General features: G+C 43.3%; 1 protein-coding gene across 33 annotated transcripts in view; it reads right to left on the bottom strand.

Moving 5' to 3' along the window:
- Positions 1 to 25,904, bottom strand: part of Etl4 (enhancer trap locus 4) — an 817,363-nt gene that overhangs the window by 82,231 nt on the left and 709,228 nt on the right. For all 33 annotated transcript variants that reach the window (XM_087590293.1, XM_087590320.1, XM_087590317.1 and 30 more), the window contains 2 exon segments: positions 11,200 to 11,398; positions 7,387 to 7,480 (listed from right to left, as the gene is read on the bottom strand). In XM_087590293.1, the coding sequence (XP_087446419.1) occupies positions 7,387 to 7,480; positions 11,200 to 11,398 (293 nt within the window).

Here is a 25,904-nt window from a genome sequence, read left to right as displayed (position 1 = left end):
GGAATGTATGTGTCAGAAGAGTGCATCAGTAACTCTGGCAAAGGCAAGAGAGGAGAACATGCTAAGAGGATGGGGGTGAAGGGTTGTCCATGGAAGTTCTAAGGAAAAAGTGACGTGGGAAAAGGAAGGAAACGAAAGGTTGGGTGATGAAGAGAGTCACTCCCAAGCTAGGTCTTCGGGAAATGACAGCTCACAGATGTGGTGATGACCCAGGGACACTGATGGAGACTGAGGAGGTGGTGAGGACCACAGAAGAGATCAAGAAGCCTGGCTCTGCGTCCGTCCAGCGCCCTCACTAAGTGTGTGGTACTAGGTGGGCTGACTAACTTCTCCTCTGTATGTGTGTGTGCGTGTGTGCGTTTGTGTGTGCGTGTTTGTACGTGTGTGTGCGTGCGCACGTGTGTGCGCAGATTTCTCTCTCATGTTATGAAAATCAGATAGGAGCAAATACAATCAAAATGCTGAACAAAGTGCCAGGTGCAGACTCAAGTTTCTAATGCCACTGCCACTAAACAGGTGGAAGGGCTGGGCCGGGCAGAGTCCAGCAACACGGGAACAGAGGAAGGGATACCTACTTCCATGTCCTCTTCCATTCCCACAGTGTTATCCAAGACCTTCGGATCTAAAACTTCTATCACAACCACAACAGCCTGGTCATCTCCTCGTTTTCCTCCCTGTATAACTCTTTCTTACCTCCCTCCCTCCCTCCCTCCCTCCTCCCCTCCTTCCCTCCCTCCTCCTCCCTCCCTCCCTCCTCCCCTCCTTCCCTCCCCTCCCTCCTTCCCTCCTCCCCTCCTTCCCTCCCCTCCCTCCCTCCTTCCCTCCTCCCCTCCTTCCCTCCCCTCCCTCCCTCCTCCCCTCCTTCCCTCCCCTCCCTCCCTCCTCCCCTCCTTCCCTCCCCTCCCTCCTTCCCTCCCCTCCCTCCCTCCCTCCTTCTTTCCCTCCGTCCCTTCTTTTTGCTGTGGTTATCTTTTGGGTCATCCTCTGAGAACAGGATGGGACAAAGGAAAAGAAGAAGATGCCATGGAGTAGATATGCAACTGTGTCAAGAAACGATTGAATGGGGCGTGGTTAAGAGCACTGACTGTTCTTCCAGAGGTCCTGAGTTCAATTCCCAGCAACCCCATGGTGGCTCACAACCATCTGTAATGGGATCCGACGACGCCCTCTTCTGGTGTGTCTGAAGACAATGACAGTGTACAATGTACTTACATAAAACAAATAAATAAATCTTTTTTAAAAAGAATGAATAAAATATTATTTTGTGTGTTTTGACATCTTACTAGGAATAACATTTCATAACTTGTAAACCTTATACGTAAATATCAAGAGAGGAAAGCCAGGGCTGAAGACACAGACACCGTAGGAAGCAGTGTCAGATCTGGTATCTGCCTGCTGCGTGAGTCGAGGAAAGGTTTTTGGCCTCTGATTTAGCATCAGGAAAAACTGGAGTCAGCACATCTATTTTGCAGTTATTGACTTGAAACCTAGTTAAAATATAAAGTACTTTCCCATGCTGCTTACTCCACAGACACGGGAAGGTCTGTGATCTGACATCAGGAATAATGGTACACCCAGAAAACACTATGTCTGGAGAGATTCTGCAGAGGAACTAATACCACTCACATGAATTATTATAATTCTGTAAGAAAAAAAAAAAAAAAGAAGGCAAGTGGAATATCTGACAAGAGGAAGGAGAAAGGCAGTGACATTAAAGAGAGAGACCAGGAACAACGCCAGCACACAAACTATAGCCTGCAAATGCTTGCACCCTTGCTGTGGGTGGGCCACAAATGTAATTCTAAGCTCTGGAGTAGCAATACAAAGAAGGAAAATGATCATGTACAAGGCTCCCAGTGTCCACACGATAAAAATAAACCAGGAGAAGGGAACTATTCTTGGGAATGAGACTGGGGATATTTTTACAGCGGGTCCTCACAAAGGACGGAAAATGAACATTGCAGCATCTGTAGCACCTTAGCGCTTCTTGTCCTGGGCTATGCCCGCACTTCACGCTCACTGCCCCTCCAGATGCCACACTGGCTTCCAGGGAGCTATGGAGGACAGCATGTTATGATCTGGGCCTTTAAAGGACATACCATCTGCGGGATAACGTGAACATGACCCAAAGGGTTGGCACAGGACAAGAATGTGTCCACTTGCCCCTGAAAGGAAAGCAGGATAGAGAGCATGCAGGAGCTTTTCGCAGTGAGCAGTCTTTCGTTTAAGTTCCAAAAGCAGTTCTCAATTTTAATTACTTTAAAAACATTTTAATGTGGGACCTTTAAAACATAAAAAGACCAAAAAAAAAAAAATGCAATGAAGTCCTATTACTGTTTTAAGTTTTTTCAACGTTGTTTCCTCTACTTTTTTCTTCCACTGTTTTAAAGAAAACGCCATTCACCGTGTTATTTAACATGTAAACATTTCAGTAAGCTTCACTATTTTAAGCCATCCTGTTACTCTAACCCATACAGTTGCCGGTTATCCCTTAGTATCTTCTGTTAAAACGTTCCAAATAGTTTTGAAACTGCCTAACGGTTGGTTCATCGTCTTCTGGACAGACACCCAGCCTCATAGCACAGCCTTAAGACCTTGAGCACTTCCTCCGTGCTTTCTCGTGCTGGTAGTTTGTTAGAGGAAGGAAGGGGAAAACTGCCCTTTAATGTGTAAAAGAAGAAGGCAAAGTCCATTTTGTGTTGCTATAGCAAAATATATGAAGGTTGCATTTTTTTCTGGGGTGCGGGCTACTGTTGGCACCAGCCATCATTCTGGTGGCTAGGACATCTAGATAGCGTGGTGCAGGTGGATGGTGAGGGCAAATCTGTTAAAACAGTATGGCAAAAGAGCAGAAAGTGTATGGGTCATGTAAGTAAGCATGCGAGTGGCCTCACGATGATAATCATGGCTGCCGTAATTGACCCGGCGTGGGGAACTAAATGAATCCTTTTTGAGTTGGTTCCCTGAGGATCCAACACTTTACACCAGACCTCTAATAATCAATCCACCTCTCATGACCACGACATTGCAGGTCCCATTCCTGATACAACAGCCTTTAGGGAACACACTCGAACCATAGCAGGCAGACATATATGGAGACATAGGGCCCTCCAGACGCCAGGAACAGGAAACACTTGACACAGGAAGCACAGAGAGGCCGTGAAATGTGAGCACGGCCGTTAAAGCAGCGGAAGTGAGCTATGCACCTTGACTAGGAGGCTAGCTTCCTGCTGCACTAGCACCTCGTTCCTCTAGCTAAGTAACTGCGTTCCAGAAACAAGTCTTTATCAGCGATACAGATACGGACTCACACCAAGGTCTGATTCAAAGTTTGGTCTTAAGGATTAAAGGAAATTACACTTGCAAGTGCCTAATAAAAACTTACAAAAGAGCACTTACAGGAATATTAATGCATGCCAAACGGTTGTCTGTGAGAGACTTTGTGAGTGACAGGGGAAGGGCTGGTGAACGGTTTAATATTTTGAAGGACAGGCATCCGAGAGAAGAATCACTGATAATTCAATTAAGAATGTTTTTATTTTTAAGTATGTGTACTTGTGTATATCTGTGTATGGGTTTGGGTACAGAGTGCAGTGCCTGAGGAGGCCAGAGGAGGACTCTGATCCCTTGAAGTTAGAGTTACATGGAGTTGTAATCTGCCAGATGTGAGTGCTGGGAACTGAACGTGGTCCTCTGGGAGAGTAGCACTTGCTCTGAACCACTTGGGCCATCTCTGCAGCCACACACTCAGTGTTTTCAAGTCTTTCCCGTTCTATTTCCTGAGCGTGCGTGGGTGAACATGCAGCACGAGTACACACAGGCACAGGCACTCCAGCCTTCAAAGACAGGGATGCAAGAAAGATTTTCTTCGATGTTGTATACTAGAAACACTGCAAGAAAATCAACGTGAAGATAACAGCTAAGAGGCTACACACTTGGCTTTGGAATCACAGGGAGTGGATCTAGGAATACATTTCGAGGTTCATTCATGGGGATTCTAGTGTTTAAACAGTAGTTAAAGTGGAGAGAAGAGGAAAATCGCAAGTTCTAGGTCAAGCTAAAAGAAGAGACAACCCAAGAAAGACAAAAGAAAACGTGCAAAGCTCAAGCTTCGTAAAACTTGCCTGAACGTGCCAAAGCCACTGGGGAGTAACAGAAAGGTCTACTGAGTAAGGGAAGCTAGTTTGGCCGTGGTGTGCACAGGAAGCCATTGGTTTCTAAGGAGACCGTTCTTCGGTGTCAAACACAAAGCTCAAACAGAAAACAACTGGAGAGAAGTAACTGACTTGGGTATTAGTAGTTAATTCAAGATGGGGAGTGTGTCCTAAATGCACATCGAGCAGTTGTCTGCATTCAAGTCAAAGATTAAAGACAGATGAGTAAGATCCAGGGTGGGCAGAAAGCCTTTCACAGTGACGGCAGAGGATTCTGAAAAATAATATCAATGTCCACAAGAAATAGAGAGGCCTAAATCATAAGAAAGCCATCAGGATTAGTGAACAGGAAGCCAAAAAGCTCTAGCCACAAAGCAGAATGGATGACCTTTGAGGGACATATAATTTGTGAATAAGCACATAAGTTATTCAGAAGGGCCTGCTCCATTTGGGGGCGGGAGGGCTGCCCTGGGAATTAAATTATCAAACCTATCTGATATAAGGAACAAAAGAACCATGTGACTAAATTAGACTGGGGTGCTTTACAGCCACGTGGAAAGAATCAACAAGTTCAGAAGTCCAGCTATGGATGTTCAGTTCTAGCCAAGAAGAACAAGGCTCATTAGACAGAGGCCTCGGCAATGTTCAGCTACATGTTAAGGGAGCAACCAGACGCCTGCTTCCCCACCAACATAAATCCCATGTACACTCAGAGGCCCATAACCTCAGAGTTAATACTTTGGTCTAAGTTGCTTCCTGGGCCACACCATTCAATCATAAAACCGCTCTGGGAGAACTGCCTGGAACCTGTAGTCTGACATTTCTTCTGACTCGAAGACCAGGTATTAAAGTCCTTGTTTACGGAAAGTCTCAGAGGTCATGGCGGAATGCGGGCATCGCTGTTACAGCTGCTCGGCTTGTCCCAGTTCACATCTGTTCCCTATGCATGCTGAAGGAGTGGTCAGCCTGCAGGTCTGGCCCAGGCTGTCTCTGGAGGCTGGTGAGTGAAGTCCAAGGACATTAGGGGTCTGCAGTGACCGATGCCTGCTGTAGAGAGCTGCTCTGGTGCTGCTTGCATCCAGGCGTTAAATTCTGTACAAAGCGATGCTACCTAACCTTGCTCCCCAAATTAATTGGCCACTAAGCGACGAAAGCCTGCGATTGAGCAGTAGGTAGATGTAAACGAGTTTTCCTGTACCTGGCTGGAGGCCTTTGGAGAGAGAGGGGAAAGGAGAAAGGTCACAGAGGAAGAGGAGGAAGCTGCCTTGAGGGGAGATGGACGTTGAGCGATTGGCCAGGAGAAAAGCAAGAAACAAGGGACACCTGGCTGGGGTGTTAAGTTAGAAGAGTTTGAAAATCTGCCCAATCCAGGCTTACGGCTTGTAAATAAAATACCGGGATTGCGTGTGTTTTATACGGGCTAGAATCTAATTCCCGTTATAACATGAATGTTTATCACTGACCCCTTCAAGGGCATACTCACAGTGCCAACACACAGGAGGACGCAGTGCGCCTTGGCCTACCATGCAGCTTGGTTTAGTCTACAACAGCAATTGATCTTTGCTCTGTTCCCTTCTGTTCTTCACCACAAACAGTGACGTCTCACAGCTGGACCACAGGCAGGACTTAGCAAAATGTCCAGCCCTTTCCCGGCAAGGCAGCCCCATTCATGAAGAGAAGAATCAGATCCAACCCGCAGGGCCTAAAGACGAGGCTCTGAAAAGTTTCCACATCTTTAAAGTTTCTAAAATCTGGGAATAGGGTCTTAGTTATAGGCTTCAGAAATGTTTCTGAAAGAGCTTTTTAAATTTCTCCTTTCTGAGTAATCTTTATTAAAATATAAGGACTTTCCTGCTAACTACATTGCAAACATTTGTTGTCTCTCATTAGAGGGTAATAGCTGAGTTGTTCCCCCCCTTTCTCTCTCTCTCTCTCTCTCTCTCTCTCTCTCTCTCTCTCACACACACACACACACACACACACACACACACACACAGAGTAAGAGCGAGAGTGAGAGTGAGAGAGCGAGAGAGAGAGAAAGAGAGAGGGAGGGAGGGAGAAAGGGAGAGAGAGAGAGAGAGAGAACGAGAGACATTGACATAGAGAGAAAGACAGAGAGAGAGAGACAGAGAGACAGAGAGACAGAGAGAGAGGAGAATTCAGCGTGACTAGTCAGTTCTTAGACTGGTAATACTCATGTTCTCTACAGACTGTTCTTTACACACATGGCTGTAAACACATGTTGCTCTACTATACTAAATTTGTCATCATTTAACAGCAGCAAAAAGAAATGCACGTGCCACGTGAGGAGCAGAGAGCAGCTCACTCGCTGGAAGTCCAATAGGAGATGATGCCTAGATTTCATTGACAATAAAAAGTTTCGTTTTTTTTTTAAAGTTGAACTCTAGTGTCTTGTGGGTGTGTTTGTGTGAACACTTGTACATGCACTGGGGAAGGGATGCACTTTGAAAAATTGATTTTTTTTTAATCTCCCACCTTTGTTTTAGCTACACATCCATTCCCTAATTTGATCTTCAGACTCTTACATAGTTTTCCTTCCAAACATTCCTAAATATTATAAATATTTGGTTAATCTCCTGAGATGACCTAAATCTGGAGAGTTCAGTTCCCAAATCATGTAGGCATTTATATTCTGCCCTCAACACGGTTCAGAGAAGATTCGGCAGTGTTTACTATTAAGAGCAAACAGCCCTCACTTAGCAAGTGAGCAGCCGGCGGCGAGGGTGTTGGCTACTCTGACAACAAGAGCTGCTTCTCCATAGATCTCATGCACTTGATTTTATTTGTTTGTCCTCTTTTTACTGAGTGAAAATATTGCAACAGATTCTCTAGTTAATACATTACGGAGCAAAGATACCAATATAGAAGGCCTTCAGGATATCTTTGATATCTTAGGAGTGAAGATTTTTTGGGGTTGAACCTCCAGAGCAGCCGAAAGGGCACTTGCTAGCATCTGAGAGGCACTACTAAAATACATAAACAAAGGGATAGTCATGAAAAATAAACTCCACGCTTAGTGAATGAAAGCAGAACCTGCCCCATTCTCATCCCTTGGCTCCAAATGACCAGGAAACCGTATTGTTTTACCAATGAACCAATAAAAAGTCACCAGGTGAGATGAGCAGCACGGACCTGGGAACCGTGGTAGTCGGGTGTGAGAAGAGACAGTGTGAAATGGGAATACAGTCAGAACTAGGACAGGGGTACTCACCCTCACGTCTCCGTTCACGGCTTTTGCCATGTGGTTAAACGCATGTGAAGGATCCTTGTTGTATACTTTGAGAAGGGATCTGTCTTGGATATTCCTGGAATCAAATACATCCATCACTGTGGCAGACGAAGGAGTCTGACTCTGGTCATTTCCTCTCCCTGCCCTTAAACAATCAGGCAAAAGACAGACAGACACTCTGCCATTGTCTGCCATGAACCAGACCAAAAAAAAAAAAAAAAAAAAAAAAAAAAAAAAAAAATCCTTTCACCATAGCAAATAAGAAAAAGAACAAGAAAAATCACTGGCTTTTCTTCCCTTCGCTTGTTCCTAGGGAACATGTTATCCTTGCAGCATTAATGCCCACCCATAGATATCAGGTAACGAGAACTTGCTTCCAAACTTCAGAGTGTGGAAAAAGAACACTCACAAAAGCAACAAAACTCCAGTATTTATACTACCTTCAAGAGACTTGGTTAATACTTAAATATTTAATTGTTTACTTTGTTTAAACATTCCTCTTTATCCAATGAATGTACACATAAAAATGATTTTTCTTTGCTTTCAAACATGCTCAGCAAGGGAAACAAAATGTGTACAGAATGTAGGGGAAAAAGAAAAATCAAAGAGACCAACCCCGGTATGTTTAACAAAGCATTCTTTTCCTCCCACAGTGCATTTTTAAAAATACTTCCCTCCATACATGTCTAAACACAAAGGAAATATGACACATTGAGTCTTTTCTGTTTTTGATCTCAGTTCTTAGAGCCAAGAAATCAGACTGCAGAAGACGACAGGGGTCCTACATCCTGCTCAAAGCCTACCTTCAAATCACACAAGAGTGGCCCATGTATGAAACCCTTTTCTCGCCTTGGGCTCTTCTGCAAGGGTCACCTCTGGCCCATTTATCCAATGGCCATTGCTTTCTTGTAGGTGTTCTTGCACTGAGTGGGCTGATCACAGCCACTGGAATCCTTGGGTCATGTTTGTGTTTTAAATGAAGTGGAGGATTATTGGATGAGTCTTGTTTCTTTCTAAATATCCTCCAGTCACTGCTCTGAAGCACCAACTAGTCCTAGTGCTTCATGTGTCAAGTAGCTCATTAGAAGTGAGCAGGGGTGGGAGTGGCAGGGCAGGCAGCCCTTGTTACTAACAGGGCCAGGTTAATGCAAAAGGGAGAGAGAGTCAGCAGTTAGGACGCAGGGGTTCATGAAAAGAGCCCTGCCCCTGCCTAGCAGACATCACCTATGACATGTGAGGAACCCAAGAATCTCACTTGCTGTGAGAAAGGCTTACTGCGGTTGTAAATGTATTTAAAAATCTAGGAGCTTGGTCACGATTAATTTAGAGAGATGCTCATCCGAGATGAGCCAACAGCAAAAGGCCAGACTGCACTTACGGTGGCATTGCCATTACAGCAGCCTGACCTGAACTCTCTTCAGTACCTCCCTGACGAAAATGTATGAAGTCAACAGTAAGAGCTAGTCTAATGGCCAGGAAATAGGTTCTGACCATTAGGCTATGTTTGAGAACACAGAAAGACGTGAATGGGCGTCCCACGACTTCGGAAGATTAAAGCCATTGTCTTGAGTTACACCTACTTGGTAGTCGTATTTTAAAACATATAATGTTTGTGGTTAAAAAAAAAAAGTTTCCACCGATAAACCTAAATGCAATTAAGACATCGTATGTACTAAAGCTAGAAGTCAGTTGGTACAGTGAGGAGCATACTTAGGATTGCTTAGGGTAAATGATATATTCCCCAAGCAAAAAATTTATCTTGAACACTTTCAGGCTCGTTTTTCACACTTAAATTCAAGAAACTGAAAAGCAACCTGAGGAGAGAAAATGGCGGGCAAAAGGCCAACGAGTTATCATTATTGCAATAAAAAACATATTTGAGCATTATTAGTGCATGCACGTGTGAGTGTGTGTGTGTGTGTGTGTGCGTGTGTATATGCATGTGTGTGTGTGTGAGCAAATAGGCCACTGTGGACTTGCTCCTTGAGGGCAAATGCTCTTCTCTTGAGCTATGCCCTTAAATTACTGTGTTAAAAAGCACCTCTCTCCCAGCAAGCATTGCTCTTCCTTGTTTTAGTAGTTGGGGATCCACTGAGGAGGAACATGACTGTTTTCCATCTTGGTTCTTCCTATGTCTCCTCCTGACATTTCCAAAGAAGGCAAAACCAAGGCCAAGGAGCCATACCTTGAGTCTTGGGACAGGCTGTAGAAAATGGTAAGTCATGGCCACATGAAAGCGTTTATATAGGCAAGCCCAGCCCAGTCACTCCCCAATCGCTTCCTTGCAGCCTGTAATCTGTAGCTTTTGTTTATTCTCACCACTAGTCGATACTGCTGTTCCTCACTGCCTCTCCCTGTAAATGCAGAAACAATTGCCTTGAAATGGTCTGCCCATGTGAAAGGACCACATGGATTTCTGTCATCACAAGAAAGTGCTTCAAATATAATGCGATTACCTCTTTTTTAAGTTTATGTTTTGCAAATTTAAAAAAATGGTGGCAGCTTGATTAATAATTTATCTAAAAAGAATAACCATGACTTTTCAGTGGTCATCAATATTTAAACCTGTTTTCCAAAGGCAGGAAGTTGCACAACAGATGTAGCACCTGTAGCTTGGGGCATGCGTCAAGTTCTGCAAGCCCTATATTACTCATACACCTTGGCAGATGTCTCAGAACGTCATCTGGGATCACTGTGAGATATGGATCAGCTTGCATTCGTGTTCTGCAGGCACAGTTTACAAAGTGCTATTCACTCTTTCCACAATGAAGAAGCAGCAGGGGCTGCCATCCCCAGGGCAGGGACCAGAGAGTCCGAGTCCTGCCCTTCATGATTTGGGCTGAGCATATAGTCAGGACTGGTGCATGTGTGTGTGCGTGTGCGTGTGCGTGTGTGTAGTTTTTAATTGGCTGTGTGCTCTTGAATAAGACCCTTAACTTTGATATACCCGAATTTCTGGTTCCATAAAATGAAAGGGTTAGATTAGCCATGATAAAATCATCTGACTTCTAAAATATTTAGGGACTATACCATCAACTTCTTGTTTATATGGATTTAGATTTTATTTGTCTGGTTGTTCGTCTGGGACAGATCAGAAGGGGGCCTTGGTTTTACAGCCAAAACCACTGCAGTTAATGACAAGGCTTCGGTCCCCTTGCTGCTAGCATTCCTGTGAACCTATACAACTGGGTCTCCTAGAGAAAGCCCATGAGCCACGTGACATCTTTTGGGTAAAGGATGATGTTCTAGAAACGGAATGTGAAGCTGCTTCTCGGCATCCTCTGTGTGAACGGAGTCTACTGTTTCATTTTAGACACGTGGAGCTTAGGTGAAGACCCAAGAGGATCATTACCTAAAACAGGCTCTGTCGTGGGAGAAAGAGTACTTTATGGGGGAGTTTGAAAAATTCAGCTTTAAATATGCCTTTAGCTCTTGGCACTTCTTGACCACCTCTGGGCCTTAGTTCCCTTGCTTTTTAGATAAAATGCACTGCCGGATCATTTATATCCTTTTCAGCTATGATATAGACAGAGCGAGTAGCACATCCAAAGGTCTACCGGGAAGAAATGTGTTCTCATCTTCATACTTAACTGTAGGCAACCAGAGGGCAGATTCCCATCTGTGTGCAGTGGTCCTGCCAAATGTAATGACTGGGCACTTGCCATCAGGAGGAGGAGAAATTCAGACTGAGCACAAACTCTAGACATCAATTACAGTCTGAAGACCCTCAGAATAAATAAAATAGGTGTAGAAAATCACACTCTAAAATAACATCACCCAGAGGTAACTACTCACCTCACATCATTTAACTCATAATAGACATTTCTGCTCTCATCCTTGATGTAGATGGCAACACTGGGTGACTCCAGCATCTTCATGGTGAGCTGCTGTGGAAAGGCACTTACAAAGAGAGCGCGGATCGTGTCGGCGCTGGTGATTTCATTCGGCATCCGCAGCTGTTTGGTTTCGTCTCCATACTGGAGGTAGAGAACACCTGCATGCAAAGGAATACACAGTCGTCAGTCAGCAGAGGCTAAAGGCACTTCTACCACACTGGGACAAACTTGAAAAGCAAGTAATGGGGGATGCTTATTCTATAGAATGCACTATCTGGTTATCATATAAGCATCCGGGTTCTTTGGAGTCTGGGCAGGGGTTAAACAGGCCTTTTCCCTGCTTTTTTAGAATCAAAAGGACAAGGAGTTAACCTTATCACCTACAGCAAAAGACAATATGACTGTCCTCACAAAAGGTATATTTAGGGCTCTGACCCTGCAGGACTATTTTTAGCACATATTTCATTAATTGGGAACATGATTATTATAGCAATGTATAAGATTCAGTGCTCATCTTAGTAGTTCATTCAGGAACATATCAAGTGGAAATGGTAGCACATTTCTGTGGGTTTTTTTTTTTTTTTTTTTTTTTGTATAGCTATAATGTTTATATCAATGGGAGAGGACACAAATACCATCACCGAATGTCCACTGAGTTTCAAGGGGGCATATGCCTCATTCTGGCCAATGAAACATTAGCCAGTATGTGGGAAATGAAGACTTGATGCGTGTTGGCACACTGGATTTGTTTCTTGTTGAGCGAGGGTTGATGTTCGCTCACAGAACCCACATTTCAAGACTCCAACCTAATCCCAGAAAGAGGTCTCATGAGTGGAAGCCCTGACTGACTGTTCCAGCAACACATCCATGTACGGCTATGAACAGTGGATGAATACCTTGGTCGTGGACTCCCCAGCACTGTGACAGAAAGAACATGTCCTCACCAATCACTGCTGCAATGACCAGTAAATGACAGTATTAGTAGTCTCAAGCTACCATTTTTGCCTCTGTGACTTGAATAGCAAACGTCCCCCTGGCTCATACGTTTGAACACTTGTTCCCCAGACAGAGGCACTGTCCGGGTAAGTTGTGAGACCTTTAGGAGGTGGAGCCTTGCTGGAGTGAGTATATCCCTGGGGGTAGCATTGGAAACTCTATAACCTGGCCCCATTTGCTCTTCTCTTTTTGTTTAATGTGGATGAAATGTGATCACCCAGCTTCCTACTCTTGCTATCCTGTCTTCCCTCCTGTTGTGTTTTCTCTGACAATGTTGGACTCTGGGATTGTAAGGCAAAATAAACCTTTTCTTTCCTAGTTTGTTGTTGTTGGTGGTTGTCAGGGTATTTTATTATAGCAACAGAAAACAAAACAAAACAAAGCAAACCACACACTTGCCTTCATCTGCTATTTGGATATGGATAACTAAAACATTAAATCAAAGATGAGGAGACTTTGTCTGGATCCTAGAGCTTGTGTCTTTGTGAGAGGCTATGGGAAGTAGACTAACAGGAGTGTTAGTGGGAAGAAACTGAAAAAGAAACAGATGCCTTCCAGCTAAAAATGGCATCTCACCTAACAAACGTACCCTCCAGAAGCTCCGCTGAAATAGTAAGGACATAAGAAAAAGCACACACTGAAGAGTTAAAAAAAAAAAAAAGGGAGAGTAGATAAGATTCGAATGAGAGACAGCTAGCACTAAAATCTTCAAGGGAAGAACTCATTATGGAGTGAGTCAGACTGAAGAAACCCTTGGGTACCAGGCTCCTTCTGAGAATGGGCATGAAAGGACAAGGCTCCGCTCAACTTCATTTCTCCCCAGTGGCAAGAGGCATGTTTAACTTTCTCTTCCCTCGACACCCAACCAAGGACCCCTCATCGTGCTCATCCTACAAGATGAAGGACTAAGCTGAAGATTGAATTCTGGCTGATCAGCCTGAAAAGACAATGCTAGGCACATGCCACTCTAATGTAGGAACTGGGGCAACTTCCCTAGAAAACTGAGTGGCCCAGAGGAAGAGACCCTCAGATTCTGTGAAAGAGCCAAGCCAGGAACTTCGTATGAACACCTGCCATCAGGTTGGGATGTCTTTGTCTCCCTCTTTGATATTAACAGACTACCAAGCACTTCAGATGCTTCAGGAAAGCACTCAACATGAAAGAAGAGAGCACGGGGGGGGGGGGGTTTATTAGGCATCTTCCTTCCTAGAAAAAAAAAATTTGAGTAAAAAAGAGCAGAAAAAACAAAGACAATTTCAAAAAACCAAAGTAAAGAAAAGAGAATACGAAATTGTCTTCTCCCTCTCTGCAACTAAGGATCATGATACTGCAGACTCGAAGGTTCATGAACTGTCAAACATACTCAAGCTTGTCACTGATACATGGACGATCATAGGCCCCATAGGCTCCCAGGGGCAGGGGAAAGTCCCAGAGGAAAGACCAAGCATCAGAAAGATGTTATCTTTCTCAATGTCAACCAGGAACCAAAGGACAACAGAGCAGCACTTGAGCCAATTGGTAGAAGGTATTTCCCATTTAGGGTTTACATGGCACCAGCCAGATCCCTATTAGTACTAGCTTCTCAGTGAGGGTTTCCCTGGATACCTCCCCTAGAATTTCAACACCCATTTTCCCTATTAACTTATATCCTGTCCTTGTTTTCTTTCTGTTCCTTAACATTTCTCTCCAGATGCTACAAAGTCATATCTTAATTCTTGACATCAGGCTGGAGAGTGCAACTGCCAACTGGGTATGATACACAGGTCCTATTAGAGGTCGTGACATCCAGAGAGGATGGGAACCATGACTTTGCAAAGAGAGGGGAGTGCTATTCTCCCACTTGGTTCATGGAAGGTATTTAAGATTAGGGAACTTCTAAGGTTTTCGTTGTTGTTGTTGCTCTTGGTTTTTCTACCAAAGTGCCTATTGTACCATAGGTCTTTTCCCCCATCTTTCATGTATGTGGTGTGTGCACATGTATGTATACATAGATTTGTACGTGTATGTGTATGCACATGGATGCCTAAGGCTGATATGGGGAGTCTTCCTTGATTGCTATTCACTAAGGAAGGGCCTCACAATCAAATCCAGAGTGCATCGATGTGACTAGTCTTGGAAGCCAACTTGCTCTGGGGATTCACTCTCTTTGCTTCTGATATACTACACATTCAACAGCTGAGCAGTATATATTTATTACAGGTTCATAATAAATATATACTGAGTGAATTAATGCATATTTATTAGTCATCTAAAGGGGACTTTAGATTAGGGACTCTCTGAGCTCTAAGTTCTTCTAGATGGCATTCTTAGTCTCATAACATCTTGCTTGTGAATTAATATAAACCTGTCCCCATGTCAACTTTGTGTAATAGGCATGAGTAGTTCTGTTACTCCTTGCTGTCCATCCCCTGTCAGATCCTCAGGGAAAGAGTTTTCCTGTGTTCCTATGAGGTCACAAATTCATTTGAGTGCAGAGAAAAGTTTTCAAGCCTATCTGATCACAGATTCTGGAATGCTTTGCTCCAAATGTGAATTATGGTGACTGCCCCATGGATTAGCTTAAACCACAAGAAAAGTCTATAGCTATTCCTGAAGGCTGGGCCTGAAACAATCCCCAGGAGAGGTTTGTATAGAACTGCCTTGCAGCAGTTCAAGAGCACAGCCTTGCCACCCCAAAGGGCCTGGTTTTCATCCCTACATCTGCATTCTGTACGTGTATGTGCTTGAAATAAAATTTAAAGACTCTGGGGTGGAAACAAATTGGGCCTAAACTCCATTTACCTCAGGTCTGGCTGGACAGCTGCCAGCTTGGTCCACACATCCAGTTACAGAACGTGACAGCCCAGAGAGCATGGGACAGATGCCTTTGCAAACAGAGGGGAGTGGTGTTTTCACACTTGATTCCAGAAAGGTATTCAGAGATTCTTAACACTCAGAAGGAGTTCTCTCAATAGATGACGGCATTTTATTGGCACAGCGATAAACTAAATCCACATGGTTTCAGCAAGTCAGTGCGGGCTGCTTTAGGTTCATGAGGATGTCTTTGGGCCATAATCCCACTTTGCATGAAGAATAAAACAACTGAAACACATTTATGGGCTATCTGCTGCACATCAGAAACGAGACAGGGATTCCATCCCATCAGACAATCGTCTGGTCCAAGTGTTACTATGACCCCATTTCATGGTATGGAAATACTAGTAGAAGCTCGTAAGATACAAGTAGTTTTCCCTGAAGTTACAGCTAATGGCTGAGATACAAATCTATATCCTACACCTTGCCACCCCAAAGTGCCTGGTTTTCATCCCTACATCTGCATCCTGTACGTGTATGTGCTTGAAATAGAATTTAAGTTCTGCAGACCCTGCTGTTCCCAGCCTTTGAGGTATACTGCTTCTGAAAGTCTTCACTCCATCTTGCCTATCCTGTCTCTTGTCATCAAGAGACCTGAGCTGGTTTTACATTTTTCAAATAACCATATGACTTACAGATCAAGTTGAAGCATAATGAGGGTAGTTAGGGAAGAAGAGGCCATCTTTAACCCAACTGAAGGGAATGTGGGAACATGGAAGGGAATTCCACACCCCAAAGGTGGACTGGGAGGTAACTGGAAATTAGGGAACACAGAGGGTTCTGAAGTAACCCTCAGAACCTTTGGAATCCCTCTTTAAGAATCTAAACAATCATCTTTCTCTTCCAGTCCCAGAAGCTGCAGGAGCCATGGGGTACATGCAGACATGCCAAGTCCATGAACAACATCACACACAACCAGTCCTGTAAATGGCACAGAAATGGCATCAAGGATCCCTGGTCACAAAGATAAGAATCTCTTAAGGGGGTTGACCCCAAGTAAGTTCCTGAGGAACATGCGCTTTGCCAAGAAGCAGAACAAGAAAGGCCTGAAGAAGATGCAGGCCAAAGGCAGTGAGTACATGCACAGAGGCCATCAAGGCCCCTGTGAAACCTCAGGCCATCAAGCCCGAGATGCCAAAGGGTCAGCTGTCTGGCTTTCATCGCTCACCCCAAGCTTGGGAAGTGGATTTAAAGCTACATGGTCAATGGTTGTAGGCTCTGTCAACCAAAGTCCAAGGTTCAAACCAAAGTAGAGGCCACAGCTCCAGCTCAGGCTCCCAAAGGTCCCCAGGCCTCTGGGAAGGTCCCATGGAAAAGGCTCCTGCCAATGCGAAGTCAGGTGCACTGCTGCGACATACCTATACAGTATTTGCTGATGACCAGTGTCCTATACTGTTTTTACAGATAAACTTAAGGCAAGTAAAAAAAAGAATCTAAACAATCAAGATTGCTCCTACCTCAATAGCTTTGCAAAAGCATCATGGATCTTATCCAAGAATCTTAGTCACAATAAAACAAAGTACACTTGGCAGGTCATTCCTGTGCCAATAGGTATATCTTTACCATATTCCAAACCTCAATATTGTGGAACACTCAGAACGTAGGACACTTCATATACTGTAATAAAGTAGCTAAGGGATTGCACAGAGTGACCTAGACTCCTAGGCCTAGACTGAAGCCACCCTGCTTTTCTAGGCACTTTAAAGATGCTGGGCATTGTCATGCACATTCAGTCTAATGAGCTACCAACTTACAGTGGCCTCCCTGCCCATACTTTCACACACACACACACACACACACACACACTCACATGTCTCCTTTGAACAAATTTATTTCCCTATATTAATCAAACTTGTTGCTATGGTGATAAATACCTGAGAAAAACAACTTAAAAGGAGAAAGTTCTACTTTGATTCACTGCTTCTGAGGTTTCAGTTCATTGCAGCAAGGAAAGCATGGCAGAGCCAAACAGCTTAGCCCATGGCAGTCAAGAAGCAGAAAGAATGTGTGACTGCAGGCTATCTCTTTCTCTTTTCTTCCAACCAGACCCCAAGCTATCTCTTTCTTTTTTTTTCCTCCAACCAGACCCATACGTACAGAATAGTGTTTCCTACACTCATCAATCCTCTTCGAAAATACCCCCACAGACACAACCATATGCATGCTTTACTAATTTCCTGGGCACATTTCAATCTAAGGGAACCGACAGTTAGGATCAACCATTACAGCCCCTAATCATACCACTACAGAACTTCATCATGCTTTGAGGAATTCCCAAAAATGCTTATATTGTGTTTTATTGAGATCACAGGCATGGATCGCTCTTACTTTTGCATCTCAGTTGCTAGCAAAGAAGCTAGTCTCTTTCACCAGATGGTAATACACAACATAGTGTGAAGTACCTCATAGATGCGCAAATGTATTTACTTTAAATGAATTCAATTCTCCCTGTAGAGTGGATGTGTTCCTATGATCCATGATTGCCTCCTGGAGGGACAACACACTAGTCCTAGAGGACATGCTCCACAGGCAGGTGATGCAACAATTCCAATTGATTTAAGATCCCCGGGTCCTCCAAATCTACTTTAAGATTATGCAAAGCACAAATCACGATATGCATCACTGGTGGCAAAAGGCCAATAGCTTGGATATATGAAGAGCTCTTGTAGTAATTTCTGAAGGGACGATGTGTTTTCAACTCATGAAGATTATTAAAATGAAAACAGAAAGATCATTTTTAACATCTATGAAATTGGCAAAGGGATTTACAATAAAGTCAGCAGTACAGGAAAAATTGGAAAGATATTCTCATACTTTTGTTGGAAAGGCTCTTTGTAAATATGTATTCAAAACTCCTAAAATATGCAGTTTCAACTAATAATTGCAACTCTGCACATTTAGGCACAGAGATGTTCTTACCAGGGAGCTCAAATTATCAGATCAATATGGATGAGGGGGAATATCTAACCACAGGGGATTGATTTGATGAATCAGCTCAATAAATCAATCTACTTAGTGGGACACTGATATTTTAATAAATCTCTTAACAGCATATGATCTTGAGCAAGAAATTATATTTTGTTAAGTGACAGATGAGAGAGCATAAAAAAAATGGAAAGGAACTAAATTTATAAAAGTTATTTACCTTGATAGGGAAGTTGTACAAATTTTTGTTTTCCTGAGACAGAGTTTCTTTGTGAAGTCCTGGCTGTTGTAGAACTCACTCTGTACACCAGGCTGACCTCAAACTCACAGAGATCCGCCTGTCTTTGCCTCCTAAGTGCAGAGATTAAAGGTGTGTGCAATCACCACCCTTTTAAACTTACAAAAATTTGAGGTGCTTCTTTAAGAACGAGTGCATAAAGCTGGCTATGACAATGGACATTCACTCCTGGGGGTGGCACCTTGGTTTCATTAGTTTGTTGTTAAGTTTACCTATTTGCTATATACCGAAATACCAAGAATGCTGAAGGGTCCAACCGAACTCCTCGGTACTCTTCTACATATCACTTATAAAACAAGACCTGGTTTAATCATCTTCTGTGACAGCTTGCTCACCTTAAAGGGAATGACCAAGAGGATAATACATACTTGGGTGAGTAGGGTCCTTTCTTAAGCCAGAAGAGATGGACCAAGGTTGCCCGATTATATAAAATCTCTCAGTGGAGTTGGTAGAATGTGAATTGACATCAGCATGGAGAAGATACTAGCATCTAGTCCATGTGAGACTGAATTAGAGTTAACACATGCGAGCATTCTTAAAAAGTGCTATCATTAATCATTTATAATAAAGTACTTGAGGAGATGTCATAGACACTGAAGAATCAGCTTTATTCACTCAACAACTCCCGACTATGTGCCAGCACTCTTGTACAATGTTTAGTATACAAAATAACACGACCCTAATTATAAGTAAATGATTATAATTAAAAAAAACTTTTGAATAAGCTTAATATTCAATGAGGAAATGTTAAAAGCCTCATCTTTAAATTTGGGTTATTTCATGTGTGTGATTTCTAGATGGGAAGAGTTAACTAGCACAGTTAATGCAAGAGAAAGAAACAAAGGCACCCAGTGCTGAGAGGGGCACCAGAGGGGTGTGGAATCTTGGTGAGAATCCTGAGGAGAATGGGGAAGATGGCAGTTCATTACTGATTTCATGAGGACACAGTGTGGATGTTAGGACAGTTCGAAAACACAGAGCAACCTCAATGCTAGAAAAATAGAGGATACCATTAAATAGAACCTGTCATTTATAACAACACTGGAAATTCTGAGGAACACGGATAAGTGGGAGGGCTCACTCCACCCTCTATCAACACTATTAAAACACTGTGGTCTTTGGCACAGAACAAATAAGATTGTAGAACGAAGCAGAGCCAGGGAGAAGCAGGTTTTATGAAGGCCTGAAATATGAGAGGAGTGGTTCTAAAATTCATGGAGGAATGTCAATTCAATAAATAGTCCCAGAAAAATTGGTTTTCCATACGGCAAAAGTAAAATTTATTCCTTTCTTATGCCATAAGCAGAATAAATTCCTGTTAGGCTCAAGATCTGTATGAGGAAAAACTATCAAACTTTTAAAGGGCGGTAACACAGGATGGTGCATTCTAGCATACTGACAGAAGGGGCTTTTAAAAGAAAAATAAAATACAGAGGAAGACATTGTTTTATTGTCGCATATTAAAGTGAGCATTTGATACTATAGATGAGACTGTAAGCAGAGAAAACCAACCAGACCCTATAAGAGGATATTTATAGAAACAAGAAAGTAACAAAATAGAAAACGGGTAGTGATAGATTCCAAATGACAACAGCCACATAAGTCAATGGAGAAGAAACTCCCCAAGCCAATAAATGCTAGAATGGTCTCTATAATTGAATATGCAATTTGAAATGAAAACATTTATATTACTATTCTGTCTTCATCAGATAGGGAAAGCCAGAGAATCTAATGGCTTCAAGTTATGGTGAGGGTATAAGAAAAAATGCCCATTGGATGAGGAAATCCACCCACTCCCATGGAGAGGGAAAGTCCTCTACTTGACTTTGTCTCTGCTGTCCAGTCACAGACAAAATCTCACAAACAGTTTGTACTCCAGGAAAGCCACCGTAGCTCCATTTGCATGTGTTAATTCTTGGTGGCTTCTTCATATACTAGAATATGTTTATAATGAAGGAGAATCATGTCTGTTCTCAGAGGTATGTCTCAGCAAGATAAACCTGGAGAACCGTAAGACCAGGGGAGGATGCATGCAGGAGGATACACTTAGTAGAATATTACATTGAACACATACTTAGACCGCTGCTTATGAGCATACACAAACACAGCAGATGCACTGAAATCAGCATGGCAACTCCAGCCTCCAGTGACTGGTTAGCTCTGGGAAACGAAAGGATGTGTAACCAATGCTACCTCTTTAAGAACATTTGTTAATGAAGTGGCCTCAATCACAGAAACAACTATTTCTTCATAAAACTTGACACAACCTCATATAGCACTCGTTAGGTGCTGGATGTTGATCTAAACCCTTCCCAAGTGTTAGTTCATTTCACAGTTGTAGTGTTCTCATTTCATAGAGAAGTTCTTGAGTGACTTACTCAATTAATGCCTTATCTATCATGCCGTGCCAGCTCACCAATGATTAAACAGATCTGTTTATTTTTGGCAAAGTCTACATGTTACTTTCTGTAGTTTCCCAATTTAAGACACTTAGAAGAGAGCCTTTTAAGGAAATGATCAAGATGAGACTCAAGAGATGGCCCAATTGTCTTGAGAACCAGCTGCTCTTCTTGAGGGATCAGGTTTGATCACAAATACCCAGGTGGCAGTTCATAACCATCCGTTCTCTCGTTCCAGGAGATTTGACTTCCTCTTCCGGCCTTCAGACCCCAGGTGAGCTCAGACATACAAACACTCATCTATCTACATAAAATAATTTATAAAAACTTTTAAAATCCCATCTGGGCATGATGGCACATTCTTGCCTTTAATTCTGGTGCCCAGAAGGCACAGGCAGGTGGGTTTCTGTTAACTCAGGTACAGCTGGTCTACACAGTGAATTTCAGACCAGACCCTATTTCAAACAAGGCTCGTTTTGAGTATTGGTTAGCTGGTGGTACTACTTGGGGAAATCAGACCACAGGAAGCAGGAATAGGCTGTGCTTCATTGCTTCCTGTTTTGTTTTATGGCCCTATTTCAGCAAGGCCCTATTTCAAAACCAAACCAGACCAAAAATGATGATGATAATGACAGTAAGAGAGACAATGAGATATTATGAAGATATTGTTGATAATAATGATGGCAGTGCTCTTTTAAACTCATGCCTTCACAGGTCATCTAAATCTGAACTAAAAGTCCTGGGTGCAGCTAGGGAATCTGGAAGTTTTCTTTGGCTGCCAATAGAACTGAAATTCGATGATGGCAAGCAAAGAGTAAAGTTCACAAAAGAATTAGAACCTTCTGAAAAAAGGAAAATGATCCAAGAAAAGCTGAGGGGAAGGGAAGAAGAAAGGAAGGAGGGAGGGATAGAGACGGAGGGAGGAAGAGGAAGGGACAGAGGAAACTGACCTTTCAGGTATATGATTGGTGTAGCCTGGGCTTTAGTGTGGTGCAGAATACTGGCTTAGCAAGCTCAAGGTCTGGGCTCCAAGCCCAGGAATAACAAGTAAATAAATAATAGGAAACAGCAACAATAATAACAACAAATATTTAGGCAATTCTAATATGCTTTCTTCATATCAGATGCTGGCTATAATTTTTAACAAAGGGTACACAAGTTTCCTTAAGAGAAGCGTGTGCCGGGGTTGGGGATTTAGCTCAGTGGTAGAGCGCTTGCCTAGCAAGCACAAAGCCCTGGGTTCGGTCCCCAGCTCTGAAAAAAAGAAAAAAGAGAAAGAAAAAAAAAAAAAAAAAAAGAGAGAAGCGCGTGCCCTGTACTGTCTTCGCTTTCACTGACTAGCAAACGTAGGCACTGCTAGGGTCTGTTAGGAGATGACCCCCACCAACATCCCCCCAGCCCCAGCCCCGCCCCGCCCCCGGCCCAGGCTTGTTTAGAGCATTTGTTCCTAGCTGGTGGTACTACTTGGGGAAATCAGACCATAGGAAGCAGGGCTTTGAACAGGCTGTGTTTCACTGTTTTCTGTTTTGTTTTATGGCTGTCATAAGGTGAGAACCTTTTCCACAATCATGGTTTTTCCATGACCAAGTCAAGAGGCCACAAAACTATAGGCTAAAGAAATCCAACCTCCCAAAGCAATTTCTGTCACATATTTGGTCATAATGGTAAGAAAGGTAATTAATATAAGCAAAACTGTGGCCACTAGTGAGAAATGGAAATTATCTAAAATCTCCTTGGTAAAACAAGAAGATTTTACACAATGAAAACAGATTTTCACTGTGTAAAGTAATCATTACACGCGGATGAGAATATTGCTAGAAGAGTTTCTACTATACAATGACAATTGTTTTATATTACTATATGGAGATTTAAAAAACTGCCAATAGATAGTGTTGAAACTAAATTACGTAGAAATCTTTTATTTTCTATTGTTGGGAAAAGAATTCTTCCTGAAAATGTATAGCTTGCTAGTTCCTCAAGTTGGAGTAGAGATGTGTGGGTATCAACCTATGAACAAAAGTTGGGTTCATCTAGAGAACATCTAGAGAAAGCTTGGGGGGGGGGGGAGTTAAAGAAGGCCTCTAAACATCACAAATTAAACTAATGGCAAGAGAAATGAAGCCCTCTTGGACAACAAACACTACCCTGGACATCAGTCAGCAGATCAGCACCCAGGAAGGCTACACCACAGAACGGACATCCTACTTTTCGAAGCAGATTTAATTTTTATTACTTATTTTTAGTTTTGACAACATAACCCAAGTATATGATGCACTGTCATTTAGTTAGCTCTGTCATTTTTTATTTATATTTGTTTTTATTCTTGTGTGAGTGTGTGTGTGTGTGTGTGTGTGTGTGTGTGTGTGTGTGTGTGTGTGTGTGCGCTCTCTGTGAATTTATGTGCGTCATGTGCTTGCTGGGGCCTGAAGAGGGCGCCAGATCCCCCGGAACTGGAATTATAGACAATTAGTTGTCAGTGAACACGTGGGTGCTGGGAACTGAATCGAGGCCCTCTGCAAGAATAGAGAGTGCTTTTAAAAACAGCCATCTCTCCAGACTCAACCACTTCTTACTTTTTGAATTAAAAATGTTAAACTTCTGGGCTCAAGTGACCCTCTTGCTTCAGACTTCCTGTAGCTGAAACTACACATAAGTGTCACCATGCAGGCTCAAGCTTTTTTATTTTAAGTCTTACTTATGTGACTACACTGCAGCTGTCTTCAGACACACCAGAAGAGAGCATCTGATCCTATTATAGATGGTTGTGAGCCACCATGTGGTTACTGGGATTTGAACTCAGGACCTCTGGAAGAATAGTCAGTGCTCTTAACCACTGAGCCACTCCTCTAACCCTCAAGTTTATTTTAAAAAAGGCCCAAGTATGGGTTGCTTGGACCCCCAAGAATATCGTGTTTTGGGGCATTCTCCATCACTCCTCTCCTCACTCTTATTCCTGGGCTTGACATACTGGCCCCTTTGTCTAGGTTGTACTCAGTTTCCATCTCCTGGCCCTGGTCTCCTGTCACAGCAATTCTAGTTCTCATGAATCTCATTAAAAGCATATCCTCTATCACTGAAGGGAGGACTTGGGGCAGCAGTTACAATCCATTTTGGAGTGGCTGGTCTTTGCCACTCTAAGGTAGCACATGTTGCCATCACAGATCCCTAAAGAGTAGGTCCCCGATATCAGGTCAGCACTGGTCACATGCTGCTACTGACAGGTATTCAGGAACACCCTCAGTGCATGCATCCTTGCTCTTTGGTAAAATGGACCTATTAGACCTACTAGATGAGCAATAAAGTTAGAAGATGGACACCCAGGAGGATGTGGTTCACCCTAAGCAACAGTTCCTTTCTGGGCAGTTCTTTCTCAGCTTCTTTTGAGAGTTTAAAGGCCAGACTCAAAATCTTTTCCAGAGGGAGAGAACAGATACAGGTTGTTTGGGAAATGCCTGTCTCTGGCATCTATTCCGAAGCTCTTAAAGCAGTCAAACAACAACCGATAAACCCACACAGCATTGCCATGCTGTACACAAGCTGGGAAAAGACACGACCCATCCAATACCCGTCCTCTTGGGAAAGATTAGCTTCCTAACACTTTGCAACTTGACCCAAGAGAGGGGCAGAACTATGCGTGTCAATCCTGATAGAATAGTAAGGGTCATATTGTGTGACAGAGATATCTGTCTAAGCTGCCAACATGAGCAAAGAAACTCTTGGTACTGAGGAGGGACGAATCTTTCCAACTAACCATGCACAGTAGACAGAATTGAAGGCAGAACCAGAAGGCAGCAGGTAAACACTGGCAGCAGTGCTCTGGGCTGATGTCAGGGGTCAGTCTTTTCAATCAGATGAACCAGCACAAAACCGACAGTTCAAAAACCTCGAAAATCAAACCTGGCCTCATGCTCATACCTGGACATTATGAAGGTTACATTTCTTGAAGCACGAGGAAGTGATATATTTTTGTCTTAGAGTTTGTTAGCCAGATTTAAACCTTTAAAACTATGTTGGCAAAGGTATGCAAGTCCCTGTGTCCTACCCGGGGCAGGTTGGTGTGTTATACCCTAGGACTTGGGTGCTCATAAATTTCAGCCAGAGCCAAGAACAGCATGTCTTCACCTTCTGGCTGACAGGTAGCTGTGGATTTACACCACCAGCAGGGCAATCGTTAACTATTCCTGATGGAGGTGAGTACCACAGCTCCTTCACGGCTGATCTAATTAGGTTTGGGCTATGTGCTAGAAGCAAAGGTGAATCTCGGAACTGCAAACGGGGCGCCACTTTTTATATCACCGACTTTTTTACCATTTTACATCTAATCCCCACGCCCTCGCCCCTCCTCCATAATCATTCCGCCATTCACTTACTGACTCCTCTGGGCTTTCCTTTTTTTCTAGGGCTATTATAAAAGTCCACAGCTGTCTTGTGGGCACTCCCAACCTGACTCAGCCAGAAGCAGCCAGATTCTGGCTCCCAGGGCAGTCCCTTCTGTTCTTGGCTCTCCACCCACTCCCCAACCCTGCCTGCTGCTCTCAGCATGGCTCCTCCTGTGTCCTCAAGCCACCAGAGGGAGTGGATCTACTGGCAGCCTCATCTGAGCCTTCTGTCTCTGTGGCTCTCCACGCCCTGGCCCAGCAGGAGAACTGGAATGTCTGTCCTCTTTGTACTGGACAGAGGAACCAAGTGGTTTCAGGAGTGCTGCCTGCTCTTGGCTGTGGGTTTGCCCAGGCCTGGGGTGGGCACCTGAGATCCTGTTTGTGGGTATGTGAGAATGGGTAGCATGGGTTGATGAAGTACTCATAGCTGGTGTAGGCTGTCTCAAGCAGAAAGAGACAGGAGACTGGAAGGAGAATCTACCTACATTTTGAAAGGCAAACCCGTGTATGCCACGTCTTGCATAAGAACATGGGAGAAGGGTAGGAGTTGCTACTAGTGTCGTCCAGGTGAAGAAGGATAAAAAAAGACATTGCCTCTCCCAACTGAATAGCTTCTAGCACAAGGGGACTCTAAGGAAAGGTCACCCCAGTGGAGCTTGATCTTGTGCCATAAACCTCCATGGCTGAGCTGGACAAATCTCACTTCCAATCTGATTTCACATGACCCTCCTCAACATCTTGCCACTGAAAGATTTTTGTCATATATATGTGTGTGCATGATATAATATATATATATATATTACATTTTACTCCT

This window comes from Rattus norvegicus, chromosome 17 (genome assembly GCF_021556685.1).
Source record: "Rattus norvegicus strain SHRSP/BbbUtx chromosome 17, alternate assembly SHRSP_T2T, whole genome shotgun sequence".
In the NCBI taxonomy this organism is placed as follows: domain Eukaryota; kingdom Metazoa; phylum Chordata; class Mammalia; order Rodentia; family Muridae; genus Rattus; species Rattus norvegicus.
This window is presented reverse-complemented; position numbering and strand designations above follow the sequence as displayed.